Source organism: Drosophila navojoa, chromosome 5 (assembly GCF_054131105.1).
Source record: "Drosophila navojoa isolate 15081-1374.11 chromosome 5, UAZ_NAV_1.0, whole genome shotgun sequence".
Classification (NCBI taxonomy): domain Eukaryota; kingdom Metazoa; phylum Arthropoda; class Insecta; order Diptera; family Drosophilidae; genus Drosophila; species Drosophila navojoa.
In genome coordinates, this window is record NC_142893.1 from 4696972 (window position 1) to 4723157 (window position 26186).

The 26186-nt window shown below is 44.7% G+C and overlaps 4 protein-coding genes across 6 annotated transcripts in view; all 4 read right to left on the bottom strand.

Moving 5' to 3' along the window:
- Positions 1 to 26186, bottom strand: part of pk (prickle) — a 73150-nt gene that overhangs the window by 12771 nt on the left and 34193 nt on the right. The window contains exon 1 of one of the 3 annotated variants that reach the window (XM_030383860.2): positions 7622 to 9049. The exons of the other annotated variants lie outside the window; for them this stretch is intronic. Coding sequence (XP_030239720.1) covers positions 7622 to 8892 — 1271 coding nt within the window. The 5' untranslated portion in view covers positions 8893 to 9049. Of the gene's footprint in view, positions 1 to 7621; positions 9050 to 26186 lie in introns of those variants that run through there. 3 annotated transcript variants of the gene reach the window in all.
- Positions 19635 to 21998, bottom strand: LOC108654680 (uncharacterized). Its single transcript, XM_018106175.3, has one exon. It carries the CDS (start codon positions 21853 to 21855, stop codon positions 19840 to 19842), a length of 2016 nt encoding a protein of 671 aa, XP_017961664.1. The 5' UTR covers positions 21856 to 21998; the 3' UTR covers positions 19635 to 19839.
- Positions 21972 to 23857, bottom strand: LOC108654681 (uncharacterized). Its single transcript, XM_018106176.3, has one exon. It carries the CDS (start codon positions 23715 to 23717, stop codon positions 22017 to 22019), a length of 1701 nt encoding a protein of 566 aa, XP_017961665.1. The 5' UTR covers positions 23718 to 23857; the 3' UTR covers positions 21972 to 22016.
- On the bottom strand, positions 23882 to 26186 carry LOC115562408 (uncharacterized). The gene has a single exon (XM_030383861.2). It carries the CDS (start codon positions 26184 to 26186, stop codon positions 23961 to 23963), a length of 2226 nt encoding a protein of 741 aa, XP_030239721.1. The 3' UTR covers positions 23882 to 23960.

Here is a 26186-nt window from a genome sequence, read left to right on the forward strand (position 1 = left end):
GACTCTCTCTCTCTCTCACTCGCTCTCGCTCTCCCTCTGCCTCTCGCTCATTCAGCAGCCTACGGCTAGCCAGCAGCAGCAGCAGCAGCCTCAGAGCATCTCAGCATCTTAGCATTCAACGGTCGTTGTCTTTGGTCTATGAACTTGTTTTTGTTTTCTTCTCTTCTCTCTTTCTCTCGTTGTTTTTAATTGAAGCCGTGTCTTTGCTTTTTATGCTTTTTGTTCAACTCGTGTTCCTCTTCATATCGTCTTCATATTTTTTTTTTCCGTTTTTTTGTTGTGTTTGGGGCTATTATAAATTATGCGGCTGCTTCGATTTTCATTTTGATACATCCATGTTTCTTTAGTGCGTGGTGATTATGCTCAATTTTGTTTTTGACCATAATTACCGGCTGGCCAAGCCATTCGGGCCATTTGTGTATCCGTTAGCCTAACACATTTCGCTGCGACTCATCTGAAATTTTTTTCCATAATTATTTCTCTTTTTTTTTTTTTGGCTGTTTGCTAAACAAATTGGCATTGATTGATATTTGTTTCACCTTTGCCACTTGAAGCAGTCGAGTTCAATTGAATACATCAGCGTCGAGACATGAGCACATAATGTATAGGATAAATGTTGAACTTATCATCTGAAGACCTTGACTGAAGGGCATCCCCTCTGAGTGTTTTGATTGAATGTTGATTGTGATGAGAAAATAGGCGCTGGAAGGTCAGGTGGAATGGGGAATCAAATATTGGTCAAATCAATATTCATTTCAAACAGGCCAAGCAGATATTTCGATTCTATCAGAGTCGCATTTCAGCTAATAGGTTTTCTTTAAGCCACTCTGAGGTTATCTCAATGGCATTCAGATTGCGGCAGCTCCATTTAGATATGCATTTCAAGTATTGAAAGCCATTTCGCAATTTCACACCTAAGACCCACATTTGAGCCACATAAATCATTTGATTAAAGCCTTGGCACCTGCCCGATGCGAGAGCCATAAAGCCCCACCGCAATTATAAATGACATTTGCAGACGCTAAACATGTTGGAGTGTGGGGGGTGAGGGGAGTGCGAGACGCAGTCGATGAGGATGATTTATGTGCAAGGCTCCTTAACAAAACTGTTCACAAATTAACCGTAATATGATTTACAGAAAGCCGCTTTTGCTGCCGCGGTTTATTTCCCAGAGTGCAAGTTGCCAGGCTTTGATTTATGGTCAACTGCAATCGGAATCTAATTTCTTGGCCATTAACAAAACCAAAGCAGTGCAGTGCAGTGCGCTGCAGTAGGAGAGCATTAAACACAGATGGGAGCAGCGGGAGCGGTAGAAGATGCTGCGGCTACTGCCTACGCAGTCGGCGCAGCATGTTGGATGCTGCGTCTTTTGAAATCGAACTCCAGCCGAGAGCTGCATCGTGTCTGCATTTGGGTTTCCGACAAGTTCTGCTTCTGCTGCGACTGCGGCTTGTTTCCCCAGCTGAGTTGTAGTTGTTGTTATTGTTGTTGACTACTACATGACGACAACTGGCTCAAAATTAAGCGACGAAACTTTTGGCAAATGTTGACAAAGTCAAACGGTAACTACTGAACTTGGCCGGGCTAACTGTTCTCTGGCATGTTGACAACCTCCAGCCAGTCGAGCTTAACATGCCACATAATTAGCTGCTAATTGCTTCTTCTTTTTTATTTCTTATTATGAGTGCATGCCAGTCAATAATCTATGCAATTGATGTCCGCTGATAAACGCAAAGCGTACAGGACTGGCCATGATAAGCAACAGAGAGAAGGAGAGAGAGAAAGAGAGAGAAAGATCTTAATGGCCTGGCCTTAACAGTTAGATTGTGTAAAAAGTGTGCAAGGTCTGTCAGTCATAATTGCTTTGCATATACCTGTCAACAGGATTTTTTTATGTTTCTCAGGAATTCATTCATGTCATGCCAGCAGAGGTTATCAATCAGCTTAACCGTACCGTTTTTGCTTGTATTTAGACATCTAATAACTAAGGCTATGTATGTAGCCTATATTTCTTTATATATTTTTCTTTATTCTATATTTCTTTATTCTATTCATCTATCTACAGACTTTGATTTGGAGATCTTTTCTCAACTGATTCTTCCGCACATTTCGTCCCATTTGACATTCTCATTCGTCCCAATCTCTCTAGACTTTTTCCACACATAACAGTTTCGTTTCGTAATGGCCCCTGGCCATGTTCAGACGGAAACATTAATGCCAGATAGTAATGGCCGTGCTTTGCTCTCGTCTGCTTGCTGTGTGCGTATGGGACTGGTCGAGTAGCTCGGTTCTCGATAAGGTCTACATAATATCAAATGCACACAAACAATGATAATGCGCAACGTGTCGTCGTGTTGCCGGCCCCAAAAACGCTTATCATGATTAGAAATGGACGCAGGCAGCGCAGCCTTGCTGCCTTGTTGCCTTGCCGCCTAGCCACTTGCCACTGGCCACGAGTGAAAAACCAGAAAAGCCTGGCCACCAACTTGGGCTGGCAAGTTCAACAGCTAACGAGGCAGGAATGCAAAGAGTGTTAATGCAACAACCAGCTCCCTAGCCCCTGCGCCCCAACCCCCCGGCTCCTGCTCTCGCGCTGTCCGTCTCCCTCGCACTGCGTAAGTGCCTCAGCGAGTGGCATGCAGGCAATTTAAATGCAAAGGCTCGCCAAAGTGAAGCTGTCAATGAAAATTACGCGCAGCTCTTTTTTTTCTTTTTTTTTTTTTTTACTCATTTTCATTGGCTCCGGTTATCGCGCAATAAATTTATAGCCAGCATGTTGTGCGTGTGTATGCGCTAAATGTTTAATTAATTAGCGAGAGAAATGCATTAAGTGATTTGTAGCCGCATGCCTGCCACTTAAGCAACACAAACAATAAGGGAGAAAGAGAGAGAGAGGAGAGAAATAATTGTAACAATGAAATATTTTTGAGTGCGGCGCATGTCATTCAGCTGTCAACTTTTGGCAACAAAAGGCGGCCAAACAGATCTGCATAATGCCAAAATACGCACTTCATCGCATGCTGTCTACGTGTGCGTGTGTGTGTGTGCGTGTGTGTGTATGTATCACAAAAAATATCCATGACCAATTGGCTAACGTGGGCGCAGACATGTTGAAGCTAAACAAAATGTATCATGAGTTGGCAGAATGGCAGGAATTCTGTGAGTTTGGCTAGAGATGAAAGCGTGACACGACAAGGCACGAACTGAAATTGAAACCAAATATTCCAAAGGTGTCGAATACTATTTTATGCCAGAAAATGTATATGTAGGATTTTTTTAGATTAAATGGAGCTGGAGATGGAGAAATAGATAGAACAGAATAGATCAGAGATTTATATAGAGGCAGCAGAAAATTTTGTTGTAAATAAAATATATATTTTATATATTACAAATATTTATTTCATATATATTTTGTGGGAGTAGAGGAACTACAGAAATAGATCAACAGCCATTGATGACACGTTTCCAATAGAAAATATTGTCTATTCATTTTTCCAAAACATTTCAAAAATCTCTTGCTCTCTGTGCCTCGCTCACGCACTCAGCTCTCGATGCGAGCAACCGATTTCAATTTCTTTTGATACCCTCGGATATCTGGCAATCGGACATGGCCCAAGTGATTCGAGTTTGGACACTTTGACAGCTGCTTAAGCGCTTAAGAAATGCGCCGAAACGCGTGGAAGGGCAACTTCAGCTTATGGCCATTATCGCGGCTGAGAAATCACGCTTTAACCGAATACACAATTAATATGCGACGCAATTGTTGTGTAAGCTACAAATACATGTATATACATATATAGATATATGTATGTATATAAGTGCGAGCCCTGTTGTGCTGGCCAAAGTAATTAGCATGGCAAACATGCGCGCCAGAAAGAGACCGAGTGCGTAAAGTGCTGAGGCGTTCATTTCTTCAAGGAACAACATGACTTTAATGGCCTGCCTTATTTTCACAGGGACAAAATCATATTTTATCGTTTTGCATAAATAAATCAAGAGGCGGCTCACTTGTTGTTGTGCTCCACTCTGGCGCCGTCTGCCACGGTCTGCCTCTCAGTCGGAGTCGGAGTCGGAGTTGGAGTTGCAGTCTCCACCTTTGCAAATGGCACTTGGCAGGCAACTGTTTGGCAAGCTGGCCAATTGTCTGGCTGGCTATGCCAGTTGCATGCACTCACAAGATTTGTTGCATTTTGTTTTTGTAATTAAGTTGCATCTGCAACACGGCAACAACAACAGCCAAGTCACACAGAAATGCATCAGTAACGCCCAAAACTCATTTGTCAGGCGCTTTTGGCTCAAATGGCAAATGTGCCAGTGGAACTTGGCTCAAACAACAGTTGCTGCCGCCGCTGCTCGCTGTTGCTGCTGTTGCCCAAGTGCCCTTAATGGCTTTCTTAATTAAAAACAAAATCAATACAAGTGTTTGTCTCTCTGGCAGGCGCTGAAGTGTTTGCCCTGACAAATGGCCGCCTCGCTCTTAACTATTGTTTATGCATGGCCATCTACATGGAAATTTCGTGTATTACAACCCAACACATTGACACTGGCAATGCCACAGATTTATGTTTGAATCATCTACCACAAAATGCCGGCGACTATATTTAGAAATCGTTCTGTGTCTCTCTGTTCCCATTGTACTACTCCAAGCGTTAGTTCAAGCGGCCATAAATTGTATTGTCTAAATGAACTGAATAAACAATTAGTCTGGGCTTGAGCCAGGCCTGTTGAAATACCTAAGCTATATGTCGGTGTTCTTAGTGACTTATAGATATGCAACTTTGATTCTTAGCCAAGACAATGTGATGTGTAGGGAATCTTATTTACTTTTGTATACTAGACTAGAACTAAAGCCCGGTTTTTTATTGTTTTGTTTTCTTTTTTTTAAGAAATTGGTTTTGTGTCATTCTTTGAAAATATAGAAAAATAGAAAAGCTTCTTGAAAGCATTGAAATGTGTGAAAGGGGTATAGTATTTGGCTATGCATTTGTTGGTAAGAAACAGATAAAATCGTGAATAATTTAGCTGACTTAGCTTTTTTCAAGATTCAATATTGTTCTTCGTCTGTTCAAATCAATATGTATTTATGTCATTCCTGAACATGCTGAGATTTTACTATTGAGTATTAGCTATTCGTGATGCTTGAGAACAAGAATGATTTAACCTCTCGAAACTTTAATAAATAAAAAAATGATAGAGATATTAAATAATTTTTGACGCAGTATATAAGAATTGCTTTTAGAATAAGCTCTACAAAGCTTCTCATTTCTCTAAGTGCACTCACACACCCATACATATAACTTATATGTTCTATTATTCGACTGTCAGTCTGTTCAGTAATGCTACGGACACGACTTTAAATCAATAAACAATAAGCTCTTTGAACTACATAGACAAGCCCATATATGAATCAGAGTTGTCAAAAAAACACGGCAGTTCTTAAACTACATATGTATATAAAATATAATAATATATAATTATACATACATTATTGAAAAGTTATCAGAATATCTACTAATTGAGCCATTCCAGCTAAACTTATCTAGTTGCTCATTAAGCGAAATGCTTAAGCACTTAACACATTGCCGTTTAGCTAATTATGCTTCGAGCAAAAGAGAGAGGGCGAGAGACAGCGAGAGAGAGAGAGACATTAGAATTGTCATTAAAAAGAAGGAAACGGCATGCGCTCTTGTCGTAAAAAGCCAAGTCTGTCTGAAGTCATTTAAGCCCTGCTTAGCCAACTATATAACAGATAGTTTATGTGGCGCGAGCAGCTCAACTCAAGTAAAGCTCGAGATTTATGCAACTGTCGATGGTAGTTAAGATTGAATTGAATGCTTAGACACGAGCTGAGCACAGCGGCGAATGGCTCAACTGGAGTGGACTGGACTGCGGTAAGATTCAGGTAAAACTTGCAGCCATTAATGCGATGGCCAACTGGAGATGGCCATTCGGAGCTGCAGTTGGAATTGGCGAGTTCAGCTTAAATGATTGCCGGGCAATTTTTTAATAACTTCATTAAGAGTCGTGAAAAGTTGCAATTAAAATGTGCAGTATATATCAGTGGGTGCATTAAGAACTGTTGAAAGAGACAGAGAGTGAGATGAAGAAAGAGAGAGAGAGAGAGACTTCAACTGGCTGCGGGGCTAATTCGCTTGACTCGCGTGTGGCAAATGGCAGCTACTGAATTCTCAATCAGAAATTCCTTTGCCTCTCGCCTTTTTTGCTTGTTGCTTTTGCTTTTTGTTTTGGCCTTTACAGTAATTTCTTTTTAGCTGCTGGCTCTTGGCTGTCAGGCGGCATCAAAACGGCGTCTGTTATTATTATTAATTATGTTTTGCGAGTGCGTTCTAAGTTCAGCTCGTTTCCATGGGCCCTGGCGGGCCTTTCCTGTTGTCAGCCCATTTGAAATGCATTGATTAGACCCATTGGCTTTGCTTGAATGCAAAAGCAGCAGCTAATTGAGTTGTGTTTTTTTTTGTTTTGCTTTGTTTTGTTTTGTTTTGTGCTTCTGTTTGGCTTTTTCCTCGTTCACATGCCGTTTGGCTTTGCCTATGGGCAAGTTCGTTGCCTAAGTCTTTTGTTTTGCGCATGCATTGTAAATCATAAAGAGCTGCTGCACTTCAATAGCAATAGCACAACAATATATGCAATATATTCGACTGCTCGACGGCCAAAACAGGCAATGTCATGACACTGCAGAACAATTGCATTTGCGCAAAATTGTTTGTTTTTTTTTTTGTTTTGCTCTTTTCGGCCCACTCTAATGTGCTCTTCCCTGGCAGCGAGGGCAAGGCTTGCAGAGCAGCCAAACAGTCAGCCAGCCAGCGCCCATATTTCATAAGCTGCGTGCTGCACAAACACAATAACTTAGGGCCACAATATTTGCATGGCATTATGCACAATCATGACATGAGCCGTACCAGCAGCAGCAGCAGCGGCAGCAACAACAACAGCGACTTTTGCTCATGTTTATGTAAAGCGAGCCGCGCCAGACAAAAGGCATTGGTAAATCACACTTTGGCAGTCGCTGTCGCTGTCGCTGTTGCTGTTGCTGCCAGCATATGCGGCGTATGCGTAACCCGAGCATGAGATGCCAATGCTGTTGTCGTTGTCGCTGTCGCTGTCGCTCAGTTGCTGCTGCTGCAGCTGCTGCTGTTGCTGTTGCTGAGTGAGTGATGCGCATGCACAGAGCAACAAGCGAAACCGGCCGGCCGCTCAGTCAGCCGAGCAAAGAGCGCCCCAGCTAACCGTCAAGCGTCTCGCATTGGTTTCAATTTCAGCGGCAGCGACAGCAGCAACAACAACAGCATTGAGAACAAGTTGCTGTTGCTGCTGTTGTTGTTGTGCGTTGCTGTTGCGTGCAGTTTTGCGGTTTTGTGTGCTGGGCTGTGCTCGGCTGTGTGGAGAGCACGCAATGTGTGTTCATTGACTTCTGTTGCTGCCAACTTGCGCAACAAGTTGTTGGCTGTCGCTGCTGCTGCCGGGTAATCAATCATTATTTGCACAGGGCACCACCAGCAGCAACCAACGGCAATCACTTTGCCAAGTTATGCATTTAAATTGTCAGCGATATTGCATCTGACAAATGATCGCTGATCGGGGGGGCTAAAAAGTTACTCACTCATTTGACTCCTGCTGTGTGCTCCATGCGTTTGCTCCTGTTGTTCGTGCTGCTCCTGCTGCTGTTGCTGCTTCTTGGTCCGTTTCGGTTATGCCGACAACCACTTCCGGTGGCTGCGTGGCGCTGCAGTTGGAGCTGTTGAGCTCATTGAAAGTGAAACTAATATCATGCGGATCCTTAAACGGCTTCATGCTGCGCGGCAAACTGCGTTGGCGCAGGCTCAAATTCAGAAACTTTAGATCGTTGGCGGTAAGCGGCTGCAATTCAGCTCCTTCTGCCGGCAGAACTGGTGCAGTGGTGCGTGCGGGTGGCGGCGGTGCGGCGCGCTGTTGCTTCTGCTTGGGTGGCAGCGCCGGCTTGGGCTCCTCCTCCTTGAGCACCTCCTCTTCGGACTGTTCGATTATTTCCAGCACCTGAGCGGTGCAGCTCGACTCCAGCTGCTGCTCCAGCTGCCTGCTGTAATACTTGGCGATGTGCTCCGTGGCATCCGTGGTATTGTAGTGCTTGCCACGGATCAGATCGCCCAAATGATCCGCATCGATGCCGAACAAAAAGGGATCGTCCAGCACGGTTACCTTGGCATTGCGTTTGGTAGGCTCCTCTGCCGGCAACGGTTGCTGCTGCTGTTGCTGCTGTTGCTGCTCCTTGTGCTTGGGCTCGCCCTTGACATGGGCACGCAGCGAACGCAGCAGCTTTTTGCTGCGACGCGGCGCCGTTGTCGATGTCTCACATTTGGCGGGAAACAGCGGACGATTGCTTGTGGCTGTTGCTGCTGCTGTTGTGTTTTTGTAACGCTGTTGTTGCTGTTGTTGTTGGTGGTTGCTGCTATCGCCCAGATCGATGCCATCGTCCGCATCTTCGCCGGCATCTAATTGCGCTGCGATAAAATCGCAATCGCCAGTGCCAAAGCCAACCGTATCGTACTCATCGCTCCGCGTTCCCCTCAATTGGCAGTTATTGTTGTTGTTGTTGCTGCTGCTGTTGCTGCTGGCATTGTCATTTTCATGATTAGCCTCGTTGGCGCTGCTGCCACTGGCCGCCAGTCTCTGGGCAGCCGCTTTGCTATAGAGCTGTCGATAATATTTCTGCTGGTCGCCATACAAGAAGCAGACGCGCCACCATTGTTTGCATGCCAGCAAATTGGCGGTACGTGGCACCACAGCCGGCTCCAAGCTGCCCGTTGCTGTGGCAGCACTCGACGTTGCTGCTGCTGCTGCTGGTGCTGCTGCAGTTGTTGCTGTTGTTGCTGCTGCTGCTGACAGGCTGCTCATGTTGCTGTTGCTGCTTATTATTATTGTTCTGGGCTTGTAATTATTTTCCTTAGTTCATTGGCTCTTTTTTCTCTCCTGCCCACTGCTTGTTAGCATTGACATTCTTGTTTTATTTTATTTTATTTTATTTTTTAATACATTTTCTTGTTGTGTTGCACTGGAATTTTTGTATATTTAAATATATATTTATTTTTATTTTTATTGCTTTCTTTTTCGTTTGTCTACATTGTCAGGCTGCACACTAATTGGTGGGAGCTGCACGATTTATGGATTGGCCACTTTCACAGCTGAAAAGTAAAAATGAATCGATCTGCTGCTGCATATAATTTTCTAGACTTTCCAAATGCCTCATTTCGTATGCAGCGCAGAATAGAGAAGAGAACACAAAATAAAAGCAGCAGGAAAATCTAACACTTTCGAGTCTGCATCGAGATAGTATCGGTTGTTGCAACAACAGCAACAACAACTGAAGGAAGCATCGGATCGAACGAGGCAGCTGTTGGGGCTGCAGTTGAAGCTAATCAAATTTGCGGACACCGCCGCCGTTTACACATCGAATAATGATGGCTGCTGCTCAGCAAATAGCAAAGCGTACACATTGGCCACTGCGGCAGGCCTGCGGGCTGGGAGGGCGGCTGTTAGTCACGCCTCTAATAAAGATAGCTAGGAGAAGACGAACTCAGCGCTAAGTGCTTGCAGCCAGGCAGTCAGTTGGCCGTGCGGCGCTGATGCCCTTGTCAGATAATAATAACTTCATCTTCATCTTCATCTTCATCATCATCAGCCACTGCAACTGCAACTGCAACTGCTGCCCCATAAGTTGCACCATGGCGGCCACTTTGAGTGTTGGCCAAAGCCTTGGCAGCAATTGCAGCTTAGCAACTGTCAGCCACATGTGTGTGTGTGTATATGTGTGTGTATCTCTATGTAAGCGTGTGTATGCGTGTGTGCGTGCATTAAGCCGCTTTGCGCTTAGTGCTCTTAGGCAAAGCCCTCTCTTTCCATCTTGCGCTAGCCATCCGCCGCGGAAGGCGTTGCTCATGCGGCTAATGGATCCAGCTTATATTATTGGCATTATCTGGAAGTTATGAATGCAGCAGCAGCTGCTGCCCAAAGTGTGTATAAGCCGTGCTTGAATACGATATTGAAAAAGTTTGACATTCTGCTGTCCATCAATAAAGCTGAAGCAAAGAATTCCAGGAATTCCATTGAACGGAATTTCTTTAAAACAAATTTAAATAATTTTAAATCATTTTGAGAAGCAATTGAAAGAAGATATTTAAGTAAAGATTAATCGAAAATTGTTCAAAGCAAGAAAGTCTAAGAATTCATTTTTATAAAAATTAAAGTAAAGTAAAAAAAAGTTATAAAAGTTATAAAAATTATTAGAAAATAGAACACAATATTTAAAAACCTTAGAATATAAAAAATCTTATTCAGTTCCAAAAATTCCATTGATAAAGTATTTAAGAATTTAAAAAATCCATTAAAAAAGATTTTAAAAACTGTAAATTTTTACTAATAGACATATCGACCATTTAAAAAAAATCAAGTTTTAATATAAGGCGATAAAAAGCAAAGATTGATTTGACTTTTAAATTCTATGCATAATGTGAAGAAGAAGCCGCTAATAAAAACATAAAAATGTAACAAGCCAAACAGCTTATAGCATCAAATATGCAGAATATAAATATACACATAAATAAATCAGCAATTTGCTAAACTGTCTTATCTTGGGCAGACCTTTCGCTAAGCTAGATAGCTGATCTGCTGATCTGGTTCTTGTGCCAATTTCTCGAAACTAGCATCTAAATGAGCATTCATAATGCCTGCGGCCACTTCAACTCGAATGATAGTTGAGCCAGTCAACTGCATGTGACTTAACTGCCATGGAGTGCACTGGCACAGGCAGAACGCACAAACAGAACTGTTATTATGCACCTCTTCCACCTGTGGCTGGCATACGTGCACATAATTGAATTATAAACAACAACTAGAGGAGAGCAAATGCAATCATAACTGGTCGCCGCCTACATAAACAAACCAGATAGCTAGCTGACTTGCTGGCACTTGGCTTCCGGTAAAAACTCTATAGCTGAAGATGATTTCCAGCCAAACAGCAACAACAACAGCCACAACAATGTTTCGCTGCACAAACAACAACCAAAGAGAAAAACCGCAGCACGCGATGTGAATGTGGGCAGAGCGACTCTCAGTTAGAAGCCTCCAGAGCTGCAGCTTCAATTCCAACTCCAGCTCCAACTCCAGCTCCAGCTGGAGCAGCTGCTGCGGGTGTGATTAGCTGCAGCAAACCCGTTCCGAGTGCCAAAGAAGTGCCGCACTTGGCCATCTTTCACATGTGCCACTAAAGCTTAGAGTCAGCTCCAACTCTCAACTCGGTTCAATTGCATGTGATTAAAACGCGATCACACAATAATCATAAAATGCAACAGCTCTCCGAGTGGAGGAGCTTAGAAAATCAGAGCCGAAGTGCTGATACGCTTTGAAAAATAATTAAGTTCTGCATGTGGGATAATTCTGTGTTAATGGGAGGCTAATAAGAAAGAAGTAAAAGAGTCTGGTGAGTGGAGATTGACTACCAAGAACATGAATGAAGTCAGAGAAAGGAAGGCAAGGAGAGAGAGAGAGACGGCAGCATTAGATGAGATTTAAATGCAACGGAGTAATTGCAATTTAAATATTAGATTCGTAGAGAATTAGAAAGGCAAGTGGATAGAAGCTAATCAATCAGAAAGAAATGGCTTGAGCTTATTGCAATTTGATTACCAGAGCGATCAAGTGAGAGGAATGTGGCACAAAAGGCTTGAATTTTGATAAAATAAACGTAGACATATATAAAGGAAATAAGTCGAATTTCTGAAAAATTTAATATAAGATCAGTTTCATGATAAATGAAGGAAGAGAGAGGGAAAGGGCTGAACACTTTATGAAGTGGAGTAGTAGATTAAAGGAAGTTGAAAGTCAACTAGAGGAAACCTAAGGGATATTCCTTATAGCTGAAGACAAGCTGTTGGCACTTGATATAAAACTGTGTTACTCTCTAACAACTTTTTAGCTCATGTTAAGAGCCCTCACCCTACTCTCATTTCCGATTCCCCCTTCTACTTATTGTTCAAAACTCATAAACACTTTCTGCTAAGGCCAAACATAATCTATAAATCTCTGTACTTCCTCTTTAACACTTGAACACAAATGGATTCAAAAAACAGATCACAAACAATGGTCAAGTGTTTCCTTTGCCTTCTCGAATCTCGAATCTGTTTGTTGAAACAACAACAAAAATTAATAAGTTCCGCCTTAGACACACACTAACAGCACTTCATTAGAGGCAAAAGCCATTTGGAAATTGTTAAACAAAAAAGCGCCAGCAGCTGAAATAATAATTAAATACAAAATAATACAAAATATGGGTTATCCGGTATGAAAGTGGAATCTGAATGTGTTACCAATTTAATGATACAGTGGCTATAGCCTAACCGGGCCTGAGCAACAAAACTGGAGTCGAGAAGTGTTGCAACAACAACAACAACTAAAACAACAACAAGATGAAAAGAAGAAAAAAAATAAAGCCCAAGAGACTTGAGTATTTGCCGCACAGAGACTTTCGGCGATGTTGGCCGATGGGAAGCTGTGTGTGCGATCAGCGAGACTTAAGAGTGCGAACGATGGTGAGTGAGTGACAGAGAGACAGAAGGGGGAGTGTTAGGGGTAGAGATCTTACTGCAATTACCGTTAGTATTTATTGATACACAGGCACGGACATGTGTAAAGCGACGCCGATCGGTGTCGCGATAGTCAGCGCATAATTTATCAATAAAATACGATAGTTTATTGATTATCGGCTTGACCCAATGGCCGAGACAACAACAGCAACAGCTAATTGATTGGAATCGCTGATGCTGCAGGCCAAGTTTCCACTGTTCAGGCATTTGCATTCTGGCTCTGATTTTGACAGTCGGTCAGACAGTCAGCCCTGCCAGCAGCTGACACCAGTCTGGCTAAATTGGCAGCAACTGTTGCTGCTGCTGCTGCTGCTGTGCTGCTGCTGCTGTGCTGCTGCTGCTGCTGCTGTGCTGCTGCTGCTGTTATTGCTGGCGGCGCTGCCATCAATCAAGCTAGCTGCAATTGCCTTGTCTAGTTTTATGCTGTGCTCTTTTATTATGACTACTTTTACTATTATTATTTTATTTCGTTTTGCGTTTTACAATTTTACTGCAACGCAACATTTGTCAAGTTGCCAAGTTTTCAATGCTGGCGGCGCTTTTCTTCTCTCCTCTTGCGTGAAAATTGCGTGGCAAATGACAGCGAGAGAGAGAGGAGAGAGAGAGAAAGACATGCAAGCAGACAGACAGCGGGTATTGCAATTAATTTTATTGCTATTTATGCATATTTGCTGCAATTGCCGCTATTCATTTGCACAGCAATGCGGGTTAAAGAGTCAATTGCTTTGTCTTGGTTTACTTTTGAGCCGCGCTTACAGCTGTTAGCCAGCAGTTGTAGATCAGAACTCAACGAGGCAGTTAGCCGGAAATCTGTTTTACACTCGCTGCTATCTAGGACATCTCGCAGTACCTGCAGCAGCAGCCGGCCCACGCCTGTTCACGACTTTGAACTAATAACGCCCTTTGTCGCTGCCTGTTGTCTAGGACGCCCACATGCCACATGCGGCAGCCAACGCAAAGATCCACAGAAGTCGCTCAAAAATGAAAAAATAACGTAAAGAAACCCAACAAAACTTGAAGTCAAACGAATCTTACGAAGCCAACCGCAAACTCAAATTCTTGGTAAGCATGTGAAAGCCGCGCTCAAGTGTTCTTTTTTCCATTCTTCTGCCTCATCTTATTTTTCTTTTTCACATATTTTGAAAATTGTGTTATCAACATCTCAAACAATGCCACAAGCCTTCAGGTTTAGTCATCGGCTTAGAAGCCGCTGGAAGAGACGGCTCATTTAACTCGGCGACCTCTGCGAATGAGTACCGTAAATAGTAAATATCATAATTTCCAACGTGGATCAAATCAGTCAGATGCTGGAGCTGCTGATGCTGCTGCTGACACATATTCGATATTAGCATACGAATGGTTTGAGTACAAAGCTTGAGCTGGAGTGGTTAATAACAGGCGCTACAATATACGATTTACCAGTTATAACTGTAAGCAACGAGTTGTTGTTGTTGGCATACGTCAAGTGAAGAAGAAGCAGCAGTAACAGCAGCAGCCATGGCATCTGGTGACCGCGCCCGCTAATGGATTAACTTGTTTGTATATTTTATGTGGCAGCCCAAACTATAATTTAGACAAAACTCTCTCGGCTTACGCCGACTGTGGAAATTCTAATAACACAGTTTAGCGAGGCCTAAAAAAACACACACAAAACTTAGGGGCTCTTAGGCAGCAGCCAAAAACTTGTTTTGGGCCCAGCCAAACTTTCGAGTATTCTAGGCGCTCTAATGAGCCATTGTCTGCTGCTGTCTCATATTTCATTGAAGTCGATAAACATCTAACGCCTTGGCTAATGGCACTCGGGCTGCTCGATCATTAAGCTGTGCAAAATGTTTCGTATTTTGTTGTTGTCTTGGCAAATTGATTGGCTTTTAAATGAAAAACTTAATTGCATCTAAATGGATAAAAAGGGAAACAAAAATGCAAATGAAATGTATTGCAAGAGTTGAAAATAGACAGACAGAGAGAGGAGGGCGTGAAGGAGGGAGTGGGACGTGAGGGCGTTTGTTGTGGCTTGGCGTGGCTGAGCTTTAATTAACAGCGAGTCGTGTCTTATCTGGGAGTCAAGCTGGTACGTGTTGTTGTATGTCAAATGCAATCAAAATACAGCGTTCGCTCCATTTACAGATTCGAAGATCGAATTCGAATCGCTCAGAGCGACGGCTGTGAACCAGTTGTTTTTTATCTATTGCAAAGATGATTTGCACGCTAACGCAAGCGGACAGCTTGACAGTTACAATTGCAACGCATATCGATAATGATGATGGCAATGGCGATTCCGATGATGATGATGATCATCAGGCAGTCAGTCCGGCTGGGCAATTGAGGCAACGGCAACTATTTCAAGCTGACTGCACTATCATTTATCATTTAACGTAGCGCTTGCGCCCATTCTCGCCAGAGCAGATCATCATTAGCAGCAGCAGACTTCCTCCTTTAAATAGTCGTAAAGTTGCCTAATTAATTTACGACCAGCTTTTATTTTTTGGCTATTTTTTATGATTTATGAATACACAGCAAATCGCTATGCGAAAGAGAAAACAGAAGAAAAAAGATTCCAACGACAAACAAAAGACGCAACAATATTTGGCTAATTGCTGGCCAAAAAAAAACCTCAATTAGCGCCCAAAAAGGCATAAAAGCACTTTTGATATGGAAATGATTAATGCGCTAAAGCAACAGCAGAAGAAAACAATTTTTATTACAAGCAGAATGCGTCGAAACGAAAGACTTAGGCAACGAACTTGACCGATGCTCAGATGCTACTACAAGACGCGCTGCTGTTCAACGGTTGTTGACCCACAACATGACACACACACACAAACACACTTGATGCTGTTGTTATGCTAAATCTACAATATAAATAACTGTAAACATCTTCGGCTGTTCTTTATTTGGCTCGAGAGGCGTTAGCTATAAATCGATGCACATTAAACAGAAAAAATACATTGTTTACGCTCTGACAATTGCGTGAAGCTAACAAATTAATACAGTCCGGCAATTTGGCTAGAGAAAGTCTTGTGGCCGTAATTGGCTGTTAAGCATTTCTTGGCCATAAACAACAGTTTTGACTTTTTTTCTCCCATTTTGTTTTTTTTTTTTGGCTACCGCCGCCGGGCAGCATAATTAACGCCATAGCGAAAAGAATTTTGTAGTTTAGTTAAGCTGCGTAATCATAAAATATGGCCACGAAATCGCAGGCTGCGCTGCCCTGGCACTTTCCATCAGCAGCGCTGCAGCGGTCTGCCATCGGCCTGGCTAAATGGACACAATTAACCTGTATCTCTGGCTCTGGCCCCCTCGCACCCCGTTTTTCGTACCAGTTCCGCTTGTCAATCAAATAGACACCAAGAGCTGCTGCTGCTGCTGCTGTTGCTGCAACGGCTGCTGCGTCTAGTTTTAATTAAAAAGTTTTTTCTTCTTGTTTGGTGCGCAGCGCAGAAAATGGTAGCATCCACAGTTGCCAGTTTTAATGAAGGCGTTACGCGGCCAGCCCGCCAAAAGCAATAGCGTCCGCATGGTCAATGAGTCTATTGCAATTTACACTCTCGCTGCAGCATTCGGCTTGTGGCATTTAACCCAATAAAGCGAGTTGCCAATTGCCGATTGCCAATTGCCAATAGCCAATCCACATTAATTGGCATGTCAGGCAATTAGAAATCACAGATAACTTAACCAAGCCAGCCAGCGCCCACACGGAGACACAAACCAACATTACACTGGCTGTCAATAAGGTGAACACACGAGGTCTCAACATAACATGTTTGCAGTTTACATTTATTTTTATTTTTTTCTGCTTGGCTTTGCTTTGCAAACGGCCCACACACCGAGTGTGTGCAGATGCCAATGGTTTCTGGGCTAACAAGCCATTGTTGACACATTGCAGCCATGTTAGAGATCATGTCATTGTGGGAGTTTTTGGACGCACGTAATTGGATCAGAAGCTGCATAGAGAAAGCCGACCAATAACCAAATTATTTGCAACTATTTCAGCAGACTTTATATGGCTTTGCGTAAGTGCTTTTTTTTTATTTTTATGTATGTGGTTGATAGTTTTTTATGGCGCTGCTTGGCTGGTTGGCTTATTTGGTTATGACTTCATTTGCAGCGCGTAGCGTGGTGAAAGTGCGCCAGAGACGCATCAGGCAAATGAATCAAATTGAGTGCGTTATGAATGGTCATTAAGTTGGCTGCTGCTGGCACAGGTTCGTTGCCTAAGTCATTCGTTTGCAACCATCAAATTTCATAATGATCGCCCGATTCTCGCCGCACTGATAAAGACAAAAACTATTACAAGCACACACAGACAGACAGACACACACACACACACACACACACACACACATTTATTGAGAGAGACATAAAGTCGTTAAGCCAGCCGCAATGACGCCTGTGCTTCGCATTTCAAATCAGTTTCGAATTTCATTTCGATTTTTTTTTTTTTTTTATCTTGTGAACCTTTTTATGTTTAATTTTTTTATTTGGACTTTTCGTTGTTGTTATTGTGCAGCGCACTGTTGACAATGTAGACATCGAAGCGTCGCGACGCACCTTTTAACACTTTGCCGCGCTGCCGCTGAGCAGCTTATCCCACTCGAGACTTGGCCTTAACTCTGTACCAAGCCCTGCGATTCGCGTTTCGTAATTTGTTGCTTATCCTTTGACACTGCACTAAAAACTTTATTATTGATTCTGCGTATATTTTTGTTGTTGTTGGGGTTGTTGTTTGATGATGCTGCCGGTGCTGTTGCGCTTTGGGCAACTCAAACTCGAGCAACGGTAAACGACAGATCTGGCGCACGACAAACTGGCAGCGTGCTCGACCCCGAGACCCGATCCGCAATGAAAAACAAGCGAGTGTAATGCGCGCTCGCAACAGGTGCAAACCGTTCGCATGCGCTGTCGCTCTCAAACTGCGGCACTCGCACATGCTACAAATGTTAAGTGCGCAGCAGTCGACTCTCTGCTTGCTGTTAATATTTCTGTTGCCTACTTTTAGGCTGAAAAAAAATTGAAAATGCATTCTACATTTGAGATCAACATGCCTAATACTTAATTTTGTATATTCTGGTTGATTTAAACTATTTATATATATATTATTATTTTTCAAATTTTATCTTATTAGTTTCAATTAAATATTTTCTTATTTTTTATATATTCATTTATATTATTTATTTACAGATTTGCATTATGTTAATGCTGTTCCTGAGCTGTTAGCTCAGGAATGATTATGTTACGCTCTTCAGCCATGACCCATAGGTGGCGCTTTTGATATATATAAAAACGCCTAAAAGACGCAACACTTTTTTCACGATTTATTGTTCTGCTAGATCAGTCATGATCAATTTTATTATGATCATTAAGATTGTAAGAAAATAAAAAATAAAAAATGCAGTATCTGAGAAGGAAAACACAATTACAAATAATGCCATTTTAAGTGTCACTAATGAACATCCTAATCAGATAATTTTAGGAGAAAGCTTGTCTTTGAATATTATGTTAAAGAGGCAGACTTTGATGCCGCTGATGCGTGGCTCAATGAGAGGACTTCTCCCATTTGAAATTCGTTTACGAATACCATATTTTAATGCATTTCATATATATATTAGTGCAAATCAAGAGAAGAGAAGCTTCCCAATCTCACTCATCTTGTTAGCACATTTGGATAATTGTGTTCAGAAAATTAACTAACTGTAACTTCTATGTCAATGTTTATACATACATATGTATATGAAAATAATTATACATTTTCTACAACTGAGCCTAATTTAACATGCCTATATATAAAATATATACAACATTAATAAGCTGACCCGCACCAGAGATAATATGGAGAGAGAAATATAAAATAAATCTAAGGCAGTCTTTCAACAGTTGTGCATTCATTGAATCGTACAATAAAACTGTAAATTATATATTATGGTCTAATTGTACGTTAAGTAGAGTAGAATGAGAAAAGTTCAAGGTCAAGTTGCACTTCCAAGACCACATATGGAGCGCAGCGAATGCCAGTTAGTTGGTCAATATGTTGAGTACGGCACAAGCAGCACTCGGTCGGAGTGCTTTGGTGGCTGGTCATTAAGCCAGAGATACGACATTAACGCGCTCTGCTGATGTCTTGTCTGTTTGCGGTCTGTGGGTTAATTAGGGATCAAAACAATGCGAGCGGAAATGTTTGCTCTTTTTTTCCGAGCATTGACTTATGATTTATGAGTAGACACTGAATACGCTGAAGAGCACTGCAGCGTGTGAAGCCGGCGCCTGGGGGGCCCCTCTTAAAACTTACCCCGTATTGCATATGAAATCAATGGGAATGCGCTTGTTCGCTTACCTGCAAAATAGGAAAATGGATATCAGATTAAATGCGTATTAAATGTGGGCCTAAAAGCGTATCGCTATGTATGTATGTATGTATGTATATGGGAATGAGCTGCTGCTATCACAAAATCAATTTGGCTAATTGCAAACATAATGGCCTCGTTTGTCGACACATTTCAACAGACACCAACGAGCAGCAGCAATGGCCAGCAGCTGACAGCCGAGAACTGACAACTTTTTGACACGCAATCGACGAGCGATGTGGGAGCGTTTATTAGCCAAATAAAATAACCCCCAAAGTGTCATCAAATCAATGCAAAGTAGCACAAATCGAACTGGGAGAATGGAAAAACTTTGCCGAGGGGCGAGCAACATTTGCAACAGCCCAGAGCCATTAGAGCCTTGGCTCTCAGTGCCAGCCAAACGAGAATGGGCAATTCTTTTGGCCATAAAACGTCGTAATAATGGGGAAAGTTTGCCCCACAGGCGGCATAGTAGGACACAGGTGTGTCCCTAAGCATGAAATAGTTTTTCTCCTGCCCTTTGAACTCGCCAACTCAAGCAGAAATCAATAAGGGTCTATTCCCGGGGGAGTGTAACTAGAGTGCAAGTTCCGATTTAAAGAGTTCCCCTGGATGCCATATTAAAATCAATTTTCTATATTTACTCTACATATTTAACTTTTTTCTTTACATTCACATTTTCATTTACTGTTATACACAACTACAAATTTAGACGACTGACTACAAAAAGTATGCCAAAGCCATAGAGAATCAGCTGAAGCTGCGGAATATAAAAACACTGTAGCATATTTTCTATTGCTACAGTAAACACTCGAGCGTATGCTACAATTTTTCGGACATTGGCAACAAGTCTGCGCCACGATTTAGACGTACTGTGTGCTCTCGATAACCGAGACCACGTTCTCGGCCATGTCACAGAGCTGTGTGTAAGTGTGCATGTAGAGCGCATCTCTGTAGTACTTCTTGCCCTGCATCAGTCTGTGCACATAGACTGCAGGATGTTCGTCTTTGAGCTTCTTTAGGCCGGGCGTGATGGGCGTGTCATCCTTGATGGTATAGAATCGATGTATTTCGGTCTTGAAGCAGCTCTCTTCGATGCCCATCATCAGCTCCTCCCACTCGTCGATGCCGTTGCCAATGCAGCCGCGCACATAGATGAGGCACGAACGCTCCCGCTCACTGCTGTGCTCGGAGTGCATTGGGGATTGCTGATCTCCGGTGCGGAGGAACGTGTCCAATATGTTAAGCAGATTCTGAAAGTACATCTCACGCCTATGGGGCTCGGGCAGCCGCATTATGAATCGCTTGATGGTGTCCAAGCGCATATCCCACGCCGGCGCGCGTGGCAGCTTCACTTCATTGTAGAGAGCACGCAGCGCTTCGATATCGTCAAACCGTTCACAATGATAGCCCACATTTTGGATATTGAACTGCTCCCGTTCGTCGAGCGTACGCTCGTACGGATGCAGCTGCTCGCGGGGCTTGATAAGCGGCGCCAGCTCGGCATGCAGTTGGGTCAGGCTGAGAGTTCTCGCCTCGATCGCCTTGTCTGTGACCAGATCCATGTGCCTGTTGATCTTGTACAGATACTCTGGTGGTGCCACGCACTTTCCAACCAACAGCAGCGTCAGCCCATTGCGACGGCTGCAAAAGATGTGGGGAAAGATTCGCAGCTTCCAAAACTGTTTGCCCACGAATACCTCACTCGGGTGGTACATGACATTGATGATGTGCACATCGCCCGGATACAATCGGAATCGCTTTCGCTCAAAGTAGAAGCAACGGCGGCAATAGTGCATCGGCGGATCGGCCAGCAGCCATTCACAAAACAAAATATTCTTCCCGATATTCTCGAGGCGCATCACCTGCTTGAATTGCCGCTCGAATGGCGAGCACTCGAAGTGGTACTCGAAGCGTGCAGAGGGAAAAAAATCGCCACGGTCCTTAATGAATTCTCTATCGTTGACCTTGAGGCCCACATTGACGACCTTGGGCTCTAGGGGCACCTGGACAGGTGGCGTCTGAACCTCTGCAGGTGAGTTCGTTTCGGTGATGGAGCTCACGGAATATAGTGACTTCGCTGCCACCAGATTTATATCTGATTGATGATCTCGAATTGAATTTTCATTACTGCCAATCACTTCGAGTGTTCTCATGTCTGGAAAGAATTCGATGACACGATCAATATCCATATATTTCAAGTTTAGACTCTTCTCGAGCTCTACCGAATTGATCCAACTAGTCTTGCCCTTCTGTGCGTTTTTCGGCCCAAATATTTCCAGATTGGTCGCGTTACTCAGCCCCGTGATTTCCAGGTCAGCGACGCCCGAGCGTTCCAGCAGTGGCACCGTCTGCTGCACCTCTGGCACACAGACGCACTGCTTTGCATCCGAACGAGCGGGCAGAGCGCCGTACTGTTGCGACACAAGGCGGGTGGGATTCAGGCGATCAGCGCAGTCTATTATACGGTTTATGTTGCCCTTGTTGCGCTGATCCAATGTGCCGCTCTGATTCAACAGCATCTGCTCGGGTCGGCGGCCGACGCGCTGATGGATCTTCGCCTGCACTCGGGCGCGATCGCGCAGTGTGTCGTGCCACTGCTTGAGCCGCTTATCCATATGCTCGCTGCCCTCGAAGCCCGTCACGATCGAGCAGCTCGAGCTTGAGGCAACGTATTTGCCCGCCTCCTTGTCGAATATCGAGTTGATGATGTCCTTAACCATATTTTTGCCATCTTGGCGAGTGACCTCCTTCAAATGGCCGTGCTCTCGGAAGAAATCGGACGACTTGGACTTGTTTGATAGGGTGTTAGCTTCGCTGATCTGGTCCTTTTGGTTATAGCGTGCATATTTCAATCGATACAAGGAATGGCTCTTCATGACTTGAACAAAAAATTGTGTTGAAATTTTTTTTTTGTATTTTTTTATATTTTATATATTTTTTTTTAGTTTTTTGTTGTTTTTTCTATGTTGTGGGGTTTTGTTTTGTGTGTGTGTGCGTGTGTGTGTGAGTGTGTAATCTGATTTAGTTACATTTACTACTAGACATGCTCAGTGCTCTCGATAACGGAGACAATATTTTCGGCAATGTTGCACAGTCTATAGAATGTGTATATATAAATGGCATCTCGAAGGGATTTCTTTTGCGCCCAGCTGCCCTTGGTGCACATCTGCGGCACAAACATGGAAAGCTGTTGCTCCCACAGCTCAATGCCGTTGGCGATGATGCCGCGCACAAAGATGAATTTCGTGCACTGCCGTTGCTTCAGCCGGTGCACGGAATCGCTCAGGTTGAGCGGCGTTGTTCGGCCACGCAGCGGCGCCAAGAGCGACTGCAGCTGCTCAAAGAGGCTGATGCGCAGTTGAATGTCCTGTTTGATGCAGATCAGCTCAATGATCATGCTCACACTGTAGTCCCACTCCAGGCCACAGTTCTCGGGACTCACCAAGCAGAAAAACCTCTTCAAGTCTCTCATGTCGCTGTCTCGCTCGCAGTAGAAGCCCACGTTGCGCTGATTGAAGGCCTCACTGTCCTCCAGCTGTCTGACATACGGACAGAGGATCGGCATAGGCTTGAGCATCGCCTGTGGTCGCACTATCTTGCATTCTCTCCTCGCCGCATATGTTCGATTCAGGAGCTTTCTCTCTCGCAGCAGCTGCAGGTACTCCTGCGGGGGCGTGCACTTGCCGTGCATGTTGAGAGTCAGGGCATAGGGGCAGCGGAAGAAAATACGAGGACTGGTCTTGAGCAGCCATCGCTGCTTTACGATGCCCACCTTGCGCGGACGGAAGAGCACGGATACTTCGCGCACCCCGCCCGGCCGGAGAGGAAACGGCTCCTTGTCAAAGACAAACACATCGTCCGGCTTGCTGAACAGCGTTGGATTGTAGGCAAACGACTCGGCGTAGCTCCACCTAAAGTTGATCAACTCACGGCCGTTGTTCTCGATGCGTATTATGGTGCGATAGGAGTACTCGTACGGATTGCTGACGAACTTGCGCTCCACAATGGGCGAGAATTCCGGCCGATGGCGCCGATAGGTGGTGCCATTAAAGCTCACCGCCAGCTCCGAGACGGTGGTTTGTAGAATTCTGGTCTTCGAGCTAACCGATGGTAACTTTTCGACTGGCCTCTCGAATATGTCGCTTGGCGTAATAGTCGATATCGTATGACCCGATGTTCTCACACAGGGCTGCCTACGCCACAAATTGCGGCCGACCAACATAAGTTGATCGATCTTCGGACAGAACTCGAGCATATTTCTAACGCCAGATTTCTCTAGCTGTAGACACGTCGCAAGCATTTGCGACTCGCCCCACGAGTTTCGCTTAGGGCCCGGACAATCCAGCTCCTGACTAATCCGCTTTGGTAGACCCACAATTTCCACATAATCTGGAGATTCATTGGACACCAAGCTATCTCTGTGCGAGGCTTGATCCAGAATACGCTTGATAGTCTGCTCCTCGCGATTGTCCAGATTGAAGAGCAGCTCCTCCGGTTGCCTGCCCGTGGCCAGGCATAGTCTTTGCTGCAGCGCTCGACGCTTACGAATCATGTTCTTCCAGTAGAGCAAACGTTTGTCCACATAGCTGACGCCCACGGCCGACATGCACTGCGCCTCAGGCTGCGATTCAGATTCCTCGTAACGCTGAAATATGCCATCGACAATATCATAGATCAAGCATTTATCTTCTTGCGCTTCCGAAGTCGCGCCTATTTCAAAGATTTCCTGACTCGCCATGGAACCAATTTATGTTGATCAAAAGTTGAAACTAGCTAGGATTATGAATATTATGTCATGTGTTTTAAAACTGACAGTAGGAGCAAGTGGATAGCGAGCGCTGATTAAAATAAATCTCAAATATGAAAATAAAATGAATTAAAAATAATTTAATTAAAGTCTGCTATATTATGGTTCATTTTATACAACTTCAAATTTCATCCAGCATCAATTAAAATAAAACAAAATGACTGACCATCGGCCTTAGGTCGGCACCAGTTCAGTGCTCTCAATGACCGAAACAATGTCCTCGGCAATATTGCACAAATGCGAATAGGTCTGTATATAGAGAGCATCGCGAAAGTATTTGGATCGATGTAGCTTCCTCATGACCGCAGCGTTGACCTTCTCATCGAAGACGATTTCAGTGAGATCGATGTCGGGAATGAGCTTGATTTTGTCAGTCGGATCTGGCTCCGCCTTGGGCGCAATTGGGTCCGCATACTCATTGTCCTCCTCCTCCTCTTCGCCCCCCTCCAGTAGGTGCATGTAATAGCGTTGCAATTCGGGCTTGTAGAAAGACTCCTCGACAATAAAGACAAGATCCTCCCATTCCTCGATGCAATTGCATATGGCACCGCGTACATAAATGTATCTGGTGCGCTGTTTCTGCTCAACTATGCGCGAGGCCATGTCCATGCTCGGCGCTGCGCCCAACAGCGGCTCCTGCAAGATCATCAGGTTTTGAAACATTTTCTCGCGCTCGGCTGTGTTCTCAATGCGCATGATCAGCATCTTGATGGTCTCCAAGCGCAAGTCCCAGGGCTTTTCCCGTGGCTTCTTCAAAAGCTTGTGCATGCCCTTGAGCACCTCCAGATCGTCGAAGCGCTTGCAGTTGTAGCCCGGATTCAACGAGTTGAACGTCTCGCGCTCATCGAGGGCGCGCTCATAGGGACAACACGCGGGCGGCGGCTCAATCAACGGCACCAAACCGCCCAGGTGTCCCGTCAGCTCGTTCATCACAACCGTGTTGGCAAAGCAAATCGTTTTGCAGTGCAGCTCCCGCAGCCGGGCCAAGTACTCCTTGGGCGGGGTGCATCGGCCATGGAAGCGCAACTGCATCGACTCGTGATGCCCGCAGAAGATGCGCGGCTCGACCTGCAGACGCCACAGCTCAACGGCCATGCTCACCTTCCGGGGCTGGTACAACACAATCAGGTTATAGCACTGATTGGGCGTCAGTCGAAAGTTGTCCGTGTCGAAGAAGAACTCATTGTCCTTGGCCAGCAGCAGGGAGCCGCGATTGTAGTAGTAGATGCCCTGCGACCAGCGAAACGAGAGAGTCTGCTTGCCGATGTTCTGGAGCTTGAGCACATGCTTAATGCGACGCTGATACGGCTCGCATGTGAACTTCGTGAGTATTTCGAAGCAGTCGGTGAAAGGCTTCTCGCACACAATATACTCCTTGCCATTCACTTTGAGCGCCAGCTCTGGCGGCTCTGGCTCTGCCTCGAACTCGGTTATCGTCGGCTCCGTCCAGTCATCGCACAACATTTGATCCTCAGCTGTACAGGACTTATCGGTGCTGGTGGACACTGAATGAATGCTCTCCTCGCCGACCATCTTGACTTTTGGCTGAGACTGCAGCTTGTTTATGCTGATGCCCTTCACCTGTAGCTGCTGCAGGTCGGGAAAGAATTCCACCACCTTGGTTATGTCACTGAATTGCTCATCGATGCGCTCGTCTAGCACCGGGGAGTTCATCCAATTCCAGCTTCGTAGCTGGTAGCGGGCAGCGTCAGAGCCCAACAGCTCCTCCTGCACAACTGCCGGCAGTCCGATGATCTCGACATTTTGCTCACCTCGCAGCTCGGGCTGTGGCCAGGTCTCGGGCACGGGTTCCATCAGCCTGCAGGTGCAGGGGTCTTCGCGCTCTGTCAGAGCACTGACATGCTTCTTGGCCAGGTTGGCGGGCTTGACACGCTCGGCGTAGCTCATGAGTCGCTTGACCGTCTCCTTGTTGCGATTGTCCAGCGTCGAGGAACGATTGAAGAGCACCTGCTCGGGGCTCTTGCCGGTCTCGATTTCGACTCGATTCTGCATCTTACGACGCGTCTGCAGCATATCATGCCAGTACTGCAGTCGCTTGTCCACATGCGATACAGAGTCCCTTTGCTTGAGCTCCTCGAATTTGGGAATGTCACAGCTCGACGATGTCTCAGGAAAATGTCCCCGTCGCTCCGCAAAGATCGCGTTCAATATTTCCTCGACAATGCGCTCACTATACTGGGTAATGCAGGGGCCAGCCTTGAACAGATCTGACGAATATCCCTCAATGCATTGAAGAGATGAGTGCGTATTGTGATTCAAGTTGACCATTGTGAATGGCTCATCGTCGTCCACTTTGTTATTGCTGGGCAGTTCGATTTGATCCCTAATGCTGCAAGCCTCCTTCAAGTCGCATCCACTTGAAGTGTTGTGCTCGTTCAT

What these genes read in the sequence shown, in the direction of transcription:
- LOC108654680 (XM_018106175.3), bottom strand. Translation starts at nt 21,855, where the DNA reads ATGAAGAGCCATTCCTTGTATCGATTGAAATATGCACGCTATAACCAA.
- LOC108654681 (XM_018106176.3), bottom strand. Translation starts at nt 23,717, where the DNA reads ATGGCGAGTCAGGAAATCTTTGAAATAGGCGCGACTTCGGAAGCGCAA.
- LOC115562408 (XM_030383861.2), bottom strand. Translation starts at nt 26,186, where the DNA reads ATGAACGAGCACAACACTTCAAGTGGATGCGACTTGAAGGAGGCTTGC.